The sequence below is a fragment of the Apium graveolens genome, chromosome 9 (assembly GCF_009905375.1).
Source record: "Apium graveolens cultivar Ventura chromosome 9, ASM990537v1, whole genome shotgun sequence".
NCBI lineage: Eukaryota > Viridiplantae > Streptophyta > Magnoliopsida > Apiales > Apiaceae > Apium > Apium graveolens.
In genome coordinates this window covers 160,339,534-160,352,154 of record NC_133655.1, presented here as the reverse complement: position 1 = coordinate 160,352,154, position 12,621 = coordinate 160,339,534, and the positions used below count along the sequence as shown (strand labels likewise).

Below are 12,621 nucleotides of genomic sequence, written 5' to 3'. Positions count from 1 at the left end.
ATTCACAACAAACATCAACTGTTTTTATGCAAATAAAACCTGAAATCTAAACAATGAACTACAGTATGTTCGATTCACCAAAACTCGACGCAACAAAAGTAAACTAATACGGATGAGTGAGTACGCATGCATTCGAAGAACTATGACTACAAGTATTCATTAAACAATCACGATAAAGCAAAGAATGAAGAAAAGTTCGAAAGCTTACAAGAAAGCAGGAGAAATAAGGCGGCTTCAAAGAGAAAAGCTCCCAAATTTGCCTCAAAGAAAAGTTGCAGAGAGTGTTTGGTGTTTGTAATGGCGTAAAGAAAATAGAAATGGCAAAGCAGGAGTATTTATAGGCACAAATGAGATAGTAACCCACTCAACTGCCACACGATCGTGTTCGTCGGATGAAGACACGTGGCACAATCTTGAGCGTCCAGAAAATAACCACCGTAGTTAATGATTACATCGCTGTAATTATTTAACAGGCGCCTTTTGAGGAGAAAAGGGAGGGAAAACTGCAACGTTTCGTATATATACATATATGTATACACATATTCCTACAGGAAGCTCAACCGTCACTTGACATTCCGGGGAAAATGCCAAAATACTGAGCTCCTATCACATCCGTACCCGCCAGCTCAACCAACAGGCATACCCACACAAAATCCCGGGGACTTGTATCCAACAACACCCCGGGGTTAAGGGCCACAAATCAAAGGAAAAATACGAAATTTTTCCAAGTGACAAAAACCAAAAGGCCTACCCAAACATAACCCCGGGGACTTGTACTTAACAGCACCCCGAGGCTAGTGACCACAAATTAAAGCAAAAAGGCAAAAAATTTCTGAATCACACAGCTCATAACACACGCTCCGAGAGAGAAGACTACTCCCACATCCGGGAAAACCCGCATAAGAGAGTGGGAGGCAAATGATAGGCTATAAATAATCAAGCCCAAATAAAGAAGCAAAAGCCCAGATAAAAGAACACCCCAGACCCAAACTGGGGTGGCCCTCGGGGCCACGTGGCACAGGACAAAAATGTCAAATGTCTCATGTTACCCAAAATGAAACAATTGCATCCCATCTGTCCATATGAAAAGATCCCAAGACAACACTGGTGGAAGAAAGACACCCGGCTCCACAGTCGATCCAAGCCGTCCAATCACTCGTCAACCAAAAATGATCAAAGCCTAGGATGAAGAGGTACAAACCCCAAAAACCATAAATGTTGGGACCTATAAAATGCCCCAAAAGAGGGTTCTATACACACACCACTATACATATTTTGAATAACTCCTTCTTCCCTCTTCTTCTTCTTCTTCAAGAAACCTTATTCTTATTCTCATACCGGAGTTGCCGCGGGGAGCAGCCCCCCTCCGGCTCTGTTTTGCAGAGTCGTCTACCTAGCAGGTCAACCACACACCAGCTTCCACGTGGACAGGATTCTAGCTTACGTGAGAGAGGAGAAGACCCGGGAAGAAACAGAGTTATCATTACATTTTGGCGCTCCCAGTACAAATGAAATCTTGAGTTTTTTATAGACTTATCGCGGAACATCAGTGCAAAATTTTAAGTCCAATGCTTCTTAATTAGAGAAGTTGATCACAAGACTTTGGAATTCAAGACCACTAATCGGAGAAACTACCAAAGAACAATTATCAGCTTAGTTGGGTAATTTCATCTTTTTAACATTTTTATTCAGTTTTTGTTCTAATTGCCGTGTATTTTACCCGGATCTTGACATTGTGTCATTTTTTTTTCCGGAAATGGATAAGAAAAAGGTTTAGATATTTACGTTGTAAATTTGAGTAAGCCGTATTATTTAAAAAATTGTATTGACTTGAGAAAATGAGACCAAACCAGCAATTTCTGATTGAGCTCGTTTCTAAATTTTAGAATGCATGAGTTGATGATTTTTGGTGCGTACCAAACTGCATCACGCTCGTAAAACATGGGAAAAAACACAGAGACAACCTCCCTCGTCAGGGTGTCGTGTCTCCCACCGTCAGTTGGACAATGCACCTCATTCTCTGTTGCTCAAACCGTCGGTAGAATAGCTTATCACTCGTATTTATAATATCTTTATATATATATATATATATGAGTAGTGCATTTGTCCATAATTTCTTGAAAATAAAAATGTAAATACTTCCCCATGAAAATAGAATATATTGAAGATTGATGTAGACTAATTATAGAGATGAATGGAATATTAAACTTTATATCCCTTTCATCTAATGCGAGGCCTTATTATGCCCGTCTTACAAACAGCTGGTGTGTTGAAAACAAACAATTGAAACGGCTAATTTGATTCCCCCCTTGATGTTCCCTGATTGAAGGTTGAGCCGAGGGCATTGACCCTCTTTACGTAAACAAGTTTGGCATATATACAATGTTGCAAAGTTAATTTCTCCACTTATTCTTTCCCCACGTACATGTTCAGATCAAGATAACCCACTTTCTTCAGACATTTACCATTCTCCGTTAACAAATTAGTCCTCCACTTTATCTGCCTTTAATTATGCCTCCTAATCTTCAAAATCAAGATATACAGCAGAAGATAATGGACACTTTAGTCTTTCTCATAATTTTGGTGGGTTCATCCACGTCCGACACAGTACTACATATCCCAAATTCATTCTCAAAACTTATCACGACATAACATAAAAACACATGCAATCTCAGGAAAATAACCAAATACAATAAAACCTTGATAAATGAATATTCAATAAATAAATAATCTCACCGACAATAAATAAATGAATATTTTTTTCGGTCCCAACATAATAAAGACATGTATTTGTATTTTTATCTCGATAAATAAATAACCTCAATTAATGAATATAATATATTTATCCCAAGAATAATTATTTATCAAGGTCTGACATATTTGAGAAAGATTTTGAAACTGTTCCGAAAACTATAACATTTCTCTAACTTGATATCTAAAGCACCTTTTATATAGGCGATTTTCAAATGGTTTAATGAGTTTCGTAGACTAAAATAATTAATAACCTATGACAGTGACACTATCTTCTTCTGACTCCAACCCTCTTGTTTAATCCTCTGTCCAAGAACAGGAAGAACAGAGGGATAAAGCTAATTTAAATTGGTGTGCAGTAGATTCCCTTTCTTCCCGTTACATTTTGCAGTATGTAACTCAATATAACATTAACTGAAGTTAGTGACTATTATGTACCCTTGGGCAAAAAATCCCATAAACATTTATACTAATGGAGAGAGCAGCTCCAAAACCCAGATCAACAACAAATTGATTCATCCAATCCAATTGAGTAACAAAGCACTCCCCAACTCCCAACAAAGGAAGGAGATATATAAACACATTAAAATACAACTACAAGATAGAAAAGACAGGGGCCTGCTTCTTTTATACTTTTGAGAAACTTTGGCCACTTCCCCCAACCACTTACATGGAGAACAACTTTTCAAGGTTTAAAACAACTAAAATGGCAAAAGGGTCAAAAACTTCCCACTACATTTAAGGGACCACCATACTAACTCAAACCTAAAAATAAAGAAAAATATGTAAATTATAAATAAAAGTATGTTAAAAAGATAAGAAAGAGGTAGGGAGATGTAAGATGAATAATACAGGTGAGAGAGAATTTTGTAATGAGAATCTTTTTGTTCCTGCATTGCATTTCACTTCTCTCATGGGCAATTTGGGTTTTTACCAGGCCCTCCATAGTAAAAGTATCGACCCCAATCCTCATTACTACCTGTTTGAACATCATAGCAGTTGGACTGTTCTGTAAATGTGCCAATGTTTTTTGGAGCCTTGAGATTGTTTGAACTATCAACAACTTGAATGTTCCTGAAATAACTAGCCTTTCCAAATCCTTCTTCTGGGAATCTCCCACTGCCCATTTGAGTTGAGGTATGGTGTCCGTCCGATTCCGAGTTTACAACCTCACCACCCCATTCTATCATCGAGGCACTCTCGGCCAAGTATGAAAAGAGGAAAGAAGGCCAATATCCTAACACATACCCATTGCCAAACTGCATCCACCAATTTCCTTCTTTTGGATCCTGCATTTTAATGAAGCAAGTATAACCATTAGAACAAACCATTAATAAAACTGAGATTGAGCTAGCTACACTATAGTGACAAAAAAATTAAGTCCTAGCTTAGTAATAGATGTCCTTTTCATGTATTAGTAGTGGCTTCAACACTAAGCACAAAAGCAATGATCAAATTTAGGCCACTCAAAAATATTCTCCTCAGTGTTGTATAGGTTATTGGATATGATTCCACAATCTATTTTCAAATAAACAAATCTAAATCACCTAGCTACTTTCTTGTATGTTGATTTCCCCATCATGGAGCCTTTTGTTACAAATAATAATGTCAATTTACTACACAATTTCGACAATCAACAGGAGTTGCAAAGTGCAAACGTAAGGGATATAAACAAGGTTTCAATTTTCACCTTCCAAACAAGGATACTGATATCATATTGAGAATTTCGAACAGCAGAAACCGGGGAGATGCTAGCACCCATTGCTATTTCGCTATTAATTTGTATGAAGCCTGAGCATAGTAAGTTGTAGCACCCGGTTGCTTGGTATGCATCACTCTGCATATTATATCAAGAAAAATACTCAATATTCTTTTGAATCTAACTGAAGGCCTGTAAGGGATAAGACTGTAAGAAAAATTATGAACTTACAGTCCAATAAGTGAACAGCCTTGTGTTGTTATCACCATAAAGATCTGGGCTGACCTGTAATCAAGAACATGCTACAGTCAGAGCTAATAATAGAAATACCTTTAAGAGAGCCCATGTGAATGCCACAATCAAGATGTTCTGCAACTTTTCCATAAACAGAAGAAAAATAAAAAAGTGTTTACCTGCCAACCAGCTTCAATGCTGTTAAGATCTTCACCAAAAGAACCACCAAGAACCCAAATTTGTGACAAACTGAACTCATTAGCCTGCTGTATTTTTGGCTCCCAGACATTTATAGTTGCTCTTGCACCATAATACTTGTCCCCTTCAACATAAGCTATGGCATGCTGGAAAATCCCCAAAATCACAATACAAAATAAATTACAAGTTAGATAACATGTACATAAACATAAAAAAACATGTAATTATTCCCTTAAAAGAGTACCAACTAGCTCGTAATCAAAGTTACCTGATGACCGCTTTCGTTAACAAGGTCAGGATCTGCAGACCTGGGTTTAGGGATGCTTCTCTGCTTCTTTTTACCATATTTTTTAACAGAGCTTGCTCTCAAAATGTCATCTTTTTTTGTTCTTCTCACAGGTATAGTATCTTGAGGGCATCTACCATTCATGTGCCAAAGCTGAGACATGGGCTTTGCTTTTTTACTAGATTCTGTGGACATCTTGCTCTCATCAAACAGCCCTTCTGGGTGATAGCTAGGCCTCATCTGAAAAATCAAAACAGAAATATACAAATTACAAAACATCAACTTTAAGCCCTCATTTCTTGTTCATATTTCAAATAAAAAAAAGGGGTACCTGGATTTTGTGATCTTTAAGGAAAGGATGATCAAAAGCAGGCTGATGAGAGATAGGTATACAGTCAATGGTATCCCCATCTGGGCTCTGTTCATTCAAAAAATAACACTAATCAACACTCACAAAGTTTAAACTATACTTTCCCATTTATACAAAAACATAAATAAAAAAAAAACACAAATGGTCAATACATAAAAGAAACACAAATGCAACAAATCAAGACCCACAAAGTTCAAAGATAACAGGTAAAAGAAAACACATGTATGTGTAAATGTATGTACCTGAATGGATTTGATGGGGGGTTTGTTGAGTCGATTCAAGTGCTTCTGAACCTCAAGCTTCTGCCTAGAAACCTCTCTTGGTAAACGGCTACTCAAACACACAGCGAACAAGAAAAAGAAGAAGAGTGTGAAAGAGGGTCTTTTAGTAGAAATGAAGTGAAGAGGTGCCATTGAAATGCTTAACTAATTAAGCCCCTTCCCAGTTCCCACCCACCCCCAAATCTTGAAATAAACTTGGTAGCCTTTTTTGCTTATGAGTTTGCTCTTGAGCTAAAAGCTCAGCACCACCACACACTACTAGCACAAACTAAGACACCCACTAAACCCCAAATGCTCTCTCTCTCTCACTCTCTCTCTCTCCCTATCTCTATGACTTTTTTCTCTCTCACAAACACAGAGATTTTTGTATGTAAACAAAGCTTCACTCACTCAGGTCTGAGGCTCATGTTTCAAATACAGATTTTTGTTTTTTGCCCTTCACATTACTACAAGTACTCTCTCTCCTCTCTCTCTCTCTCTTGAGTTTGGGTTTTGTTTTTTTTAAACACGGGAGGGACATCAATTTCGTATTCTTTATTGTCATTATAATAAAATGGGTCAGTGGGATAGAAAAGGACAAGTGTGCATGTATTATGATACTACTTTACAATCGACATACATACATATACATTTACGCACAATGGAACGGGAAAGTGAATAAAGTAAATTGGAAAATGAGAAGCCCACCACACTCTTCAACTCTTTTTCCGCCCCTTTTCCATTTCTCATTTCCTATTTATCTTCCCACAGTTTACGACTGCAATACTTTAAAAAATTTATAATCAATAACTTATTTATAGAAAATGAACTTCCAATTACTTCTTAAATTTTTTTATATTGAATATTTGAATCTAATTTATTTTGAACATTATCAAAAATCCTAACAGAATAAATTATAGCCATTCATTATTAATGATGATATTAATAATAAAATAGTCTATATACATTTTAATTTCTTTTAACATCCATATACATTCTACTCACTTAAATAAATGAATAACATTATTATAAAGCTAATTCTTTACTGACTTAAATTTGCATACAAGTTATGATACAATATATTTTGATAAATATTATTCTCCAAACTAAATGTATGTTTTCGGAGCAAACAAATGTGAAAAGACAGATACACTTATGGATGCACAATGAAAAGGCAGAATAAAAACTAATGTGAGGAAATTTTATCTTTCCATGCTTCTTTTTCTTTGAAAACAAAATTTTGAATCTGAAAATAGCATTTTTCTAATTTTTTACAAAATTTTCAAATTTTATGGTATTTTTTTCTTGGCACGAGAGGCTATTATGCCTATGTAAAGGGGTGAATATATTAACTAACAATCAATTCAATATCAAACAATAATATGAAAAATAGTTATTGTATTGATAAACAAAAACTGTTAAGCAATAACAAAATATTTGTTAGAAATTAAGTCAAAATCATGGTGATAAACAAATCACATTACATAATTTTGTTAAGGCAATAACCTTTTATTACTACCCATCCTAAAGAATAGTTATTGAAGGAGTAGTCCATCGAGTTATAAGGTTTTTATAACATCTTCTAAAAGACTCTTGTAAACAGATAGCAATACAGTTATTCATTCAGAAGTTATGTTAACTTACCGGATAATTTAGAATAGGGTGGGTAAGTGTAGATATTTGATGTCATGTAATTCAGATTGAGTGAAGTGAGCCTTTGAATTAACGGATAATTTCTTCAAATAAACCTCAAGTGACAAGTCGAAAAATAAACCACCTGAAAATTTAAAAACATCTGTGTTTATGTTTCATCTCCCAAATATGAATTAACCCAAAAATTTTAATTTGTGTTCAACCCCCCTCCCTCTACAAATTAACCAAAGTTGAATGTTAGTGAATATCAATTGATATCAGAGCAAGCTTTCAACAAACAGATGTTTAAAGATCTTGAAGCTTATTCAATCACCTATGGTACATAAGGGGGTAGAAGCCTAGATTTCAGACTTGTGTGCAGAATTTTTAAATATATCTGTCATGGCTAAATATAGTGATTCAGAGGTATACTCAAGTAGCAATTAGGTAATTACAACTGATCTCTCTAGGACGAGTAAGGGTGAATGTTAGGTCACACACTATAGAAGGGGGTTGAATACAGTGTTTACTACAATCAAATCAAATATAAGAACTCAAGTAACAGAAAACAGATTTTATTCAACACAATAAACTCTGTTACAATATGGAACTGTCCTCTCTCAGTGATGAACAAATTATCACGAGAGCTGCTAGGGTTACAAAGAATAATAACTTCGATAATGATAACACTTATAGTGTAAACCCTATGTCTGTGTTTATATACTACACAGTTACAAGATAATGTTCTAATTAATATGGAATATAATTCTGCTTCCTAAAATATATCAACTAGTTATCTTTTCTTCCAAGTATTATATTCTTCATAGAATTCCTTCTTCATGCATATTTCTCTATGTCTTAGTCTCGATCTTCTTTCCTTTCAATCAACCGTCTGCCTTGTCTGAAAGTCATCTTAAATCCTGATATTATCTCCTGATAAATGTCTTCTGATAACTTAAGTTCTGATCACTTAAGTTCTGATATCTTAAGCTCTGTCTTCAGTATAAGTGCTGATTTCCAGTTAAGTACTGATTTGTCCTGTTATGTAAGATCTGAAAACTAAACACAAATCATATTACACATGACATTATCAAATACATCTAACAATCTCCCCCAACTTATAAATTAGCATAATATACAAGTTCAACAGATATTTGATGATGTCAAAAATATTAAGTACAAATGCATGAGAATTTGACTAGATAACTACAACTTACAATCCTTTCAGCTTTACCATCTTTAACTTCTGATAACAGCTTTAGTCTGTAAACACTTCAGAATTTAAGCAGTTGTAGATATTTGACTTGGCTTCAATTTCTGATCTCTTTGATATCAGGAGTTGTTCTGAGATAGTTCTTCAATAAACATCTCTTAGCATATTCAAGTTCATTGACCATCCTCCTTTTAGCATTTATCAATTCAGTTGTATCTTAACCAGTTTGAAAAATAGCTGCTCTGAGATCATTTATCGTAGCTTTTCTTATCTCCTGATCTAGTCTGATCAGATATGCTTTCTCAGACTCTAGATTGAATTCCACAGCCTTATAACCCAGAAAAGTAGTTATAATCTTAGCAGAGTTAGGCTTCATTTCGACAATATCACCTTTGTGATCTCTGTACTTGGGACAGTATGTGTTGTCAGACTTTACAGAATAAAGCTTCTTCTGTCTTTGAATTTGAGACTTTAAATACCCTGCAGCACTATCTGTTATTCTGTCTTTCACTTGAAGTAGAAATAGAACATGTTCCAGTTCCTCAAAATACTTCAGTGGTATAGCATTATGCCTAGTCTGGTATACCCTTCCATCTGTCATAAAATATAACAAGATATGTTCTTTCAAAAAGGTATGGTAAACCATTTGTACAGATTCAAGTCAATTCAATCTTTCAGGAGTTGCTCCAACACCTGGTTCACTTAAGGAAGTTGGATCATTGGTAGTGTTATGTACTCTTTTTTCATCAGAACTACCCAATCCAGATTTATCTCTTGCTTCCTTTCCTGTAACAACTCTTGCTTCACACTTGTTGCAGTCTTCAAAGGTTGAGCCTGTTTAGCTTTGGTAAATCCTGGTAGGAGTATTTTTGAAGGTTTAACATGAGTAATGTCAGAGGTTTCCTTTTCCTTATCTTCTGATATTAAGCCAACTTGAGCTATGTCAGAGGTTGCTTGCTTCACTATCATATCAGAACTTACTACATCTTGACTCTGAACAACATGAGCCATGTCAGAGGTTGTTTGAAAAATCTTCTTTTGCATCAGAGTAAGATTAGCATCTTCTTCATCATCAGTTATTTCTTCATCCATGACTGGCATATAAACATTTACAGGTTCATCAACTTTTTCTTTGCCCTTGGACCTTGGATCAATTTCCACTTGTGATTTGGCTTTGGTTGCCTCAGAATTTGTTCTTTCCTTTATCACAATACCCTTAGGCTTTGGAAATTTCTTTTCAACAACGGAAGCTTTAGATTTTGTCTTGACACCTTCTGCTTTGAGTCTAGCTTCTTCTTCCTTTAGACTCTCAAAGTCCATTCCTGGATTTTCTTTAAGAAATAACTCCTTTGAAATTTCTTCATCAAGTTCTAGATGTTCACCAGAACTTATCCTTTTACCAGTATCAGAACTTATTCTTCTCCCAGTATCAGAACTTGTTCCTTGACTTGTAATTCTAGCTTTACTTGATGAAAATCCTTTGCCTTGACCTTGACCTCTACCCTTGTTAGAGTTTCCCTAGTCATCATCATCCTTTCCCTTTAGTGTCTGAATAGATTTGCATTTAGACTTAATCACTTTCTCCCCCTTTTTGGCATCAGCAGGTAAAAGAAGAGAGACAAGCAATTTCACTGAGGATTGGATCTCATTAAGTTGATTTTGGTGAGAAACTTGATTCTTCAGAATTTCTTCAATTTGAGTTTGTTGCTTCTCCTGAGTTTTCTCAATGTAGGCAATTCTGTCAAAGGCTGGCTTAAAAAATATGTTCTTTTCAAGTTTCACATTCATATCTTGCTGGATCAAAGTTTCTTGAATTTTATTCACCTTGGCATGAGTTGTCGAGTGTTGACCTTGAAGGTGCCCAGTACTCAATACAGTAACTCTCAGCTGTGCCTTGAAATCATCATTTATCAGTATTTCATCAGCTTTTTCCAGATGCTCAGCAAGAATCTTTTCAGAAGGAATAAAACTAAATGTGTTCCATTCCTTAGTCCACTCCTTTCCTCTAGGAGTTTCACTCCAAGGTACTGGTGCTTCCCCTGTAACAAACTTCTTGACTAAATCAGCTTGATTAACTATTTGTTGAGGTGCATGTCATGATGGACCAACTGCATCAGCATCTAAATTAACAGCAGCTTCACCAGTAGTTTCTTCATTGGCAGCATCAGAACTTGTAGATCCTGCAGTATCAGCATCCTCTGATAAAATAGCAGTATGTGAGGCTATAGAGGCTTCAACATCATCCTCTAAATTCTGCTCTGCAGCCAGGTTCTGATCAACATCCAAAATGGATGTTGTTGGTGGAGTGAGTTGAATTGGTGGAGCTTCCAAGTACAAAACCTCAGGCACAATCAAGTTATGAATATAAATTTCAGCACTTGTACCTGGTTCTTCAGTATGTATTGGATCAACTATAGGTGATATAGGAGGTGTAGGAATTTTGTCTTGAGTAGTTTCTTGTTGTGCAGAAGGAAGTAATTTAATAACAATTGGTTATGTTGAGATCAGAGATTCCTGATCCCCTTCCTTAGCTGCTTCCACTACATCCTCTGAATCTGACTCAACTATATCCTTGTGAGCTCTCTGTTTCTTTAATTTCTTCAAAGGTCGAGACATTGTAGGAGCTTTATCATCAGAATTTAACTTTCTAAGCCTTTTGAGGGGCCTAGAACTCTCAGTTACGGTATCTTTCTGAGAAGTAACCTTCTCAGCTTCTACAACAATAGGTTCTGATATTTGAACCTGTTTCTCAGTTGTTTCCTCAAATCAACAAAATTTAATCAAAATATACATCACAAAATAAAATTAAAAGTCGATGAAGTAAAGATTAATAAATTGCAATTAAACATGCACAGTCACATAATTTGAGAAACAAAGAACAAATCTTGCAATTTAAAGAAAATTTCATTGATATAACAGATGATTATATTTCATGAAATTTATCAATTACATGCAAAAATTACAAGATAGTCCTATTCTACGATTCTTAACATCAACAGCCTTAGTCCTAGTCTAAGAAGACTGACAAAGCTGACGGTGAAGAGAAACGGATGGATAATAATTAATTCTTCTTCCTACTTTCAACAAAGAGAACAACAAGATGAATGATTTGCTCATGCTGTTTAAGAATACGAAGATGAGCTTCTCTTTGAAAAGACAACAGATCATTTTTAATGCTCTCTGGAAGTTGAATCCAGATGACAAATGGAATGTTGTTGATAGAATATGAAGTCGGAATTCCATTTTGAAAGATAGTCACAGTTTCTGTGTCATAAGAGTAATACCAACTAAAATGTGCCATTGTTTGAGAGAAGTGAACAGATGTGGTTTTACTGATGAATGATCAGTCATTTAAATAGGCAATGGAATACTAAGGAACGCGAGGACTGGTTAAAAATTACAAGTAAAAATAATGACCCCTCGACTCCCTAGACTGATGTGTAATAATAACAGTCAGTAAAAGATTTAAAGCCAGAGTTAATGGGCACGAGATATAATAATAATTATTGTGCGCATACAGTTTTTCAAGACATACACGGTAACCACTAACCCATAATGATCATGACTGTTTTATCTCACATTAACCAATATTCTGCAAAAATATTATCGTTCAGGTAATGACCAAAAATAAACCAAGTAAATAAATACTGCCACGTCAGCATAAGAACTTGATTATTATCAGGATTTAAAAGTCATCAGAATATGGCTCCTTAACTCGAAAAGTGAATGTGTATTCATGTAATTCTTCACACAAATACTGATATGGTTTCATCAGAACTTAATCATCAGAACTTCCATCAGAACTTGTCCTCAGAATTTATGCAATCTGACACATAAACTGTTCATCTAAAACAACATTTATCACCACAGTAATTTTCATCATTCATATGGAGTGTATGTGTGTGCATTAAGCTAAATATCAGACAAAGAGTAAAGTCGGATTCACTTCAGTACATCTTAGAAATAAGGCATAACTAA

General features: G+C 35.3%; 1 protein-coding gene across 1 annotated transcript; it reads right to left on the bottom strand.

Annotated features, from left to right (window-relative positions):
* Positions 1–3,523: 3,523 nt before the first annotated feature.
* Positions 3,524–6,337, bottom strand: LOC141684035 (protein neprosin). The gene is made up of 7 exons (XM_074488861.1): positions 5,781–6,337; positions 5,500–5,586; positions 5,151–5,408; positions 4,864–5,028; positions 4,682–4,735; positions 4,442–4,588; positions 3,524–4,040 (listed from the first exon to the last, which is right to left on the bottom strand). The coding sequence occupies exons 1-7, from the start codon at positions 5,949–5,951 to the stop codon at positions 3,663–3,665; spliced, it is 1,260 nt and encodes a 419-aa protein (XP_074344962.1). The 5' UTR covers positions 5,952–6,337; the 3' UTR covers positions 3,524–3,662.
* Between the last annotated feature and the right edge of the window lie 6,284 nt (positions 6,338–12,621).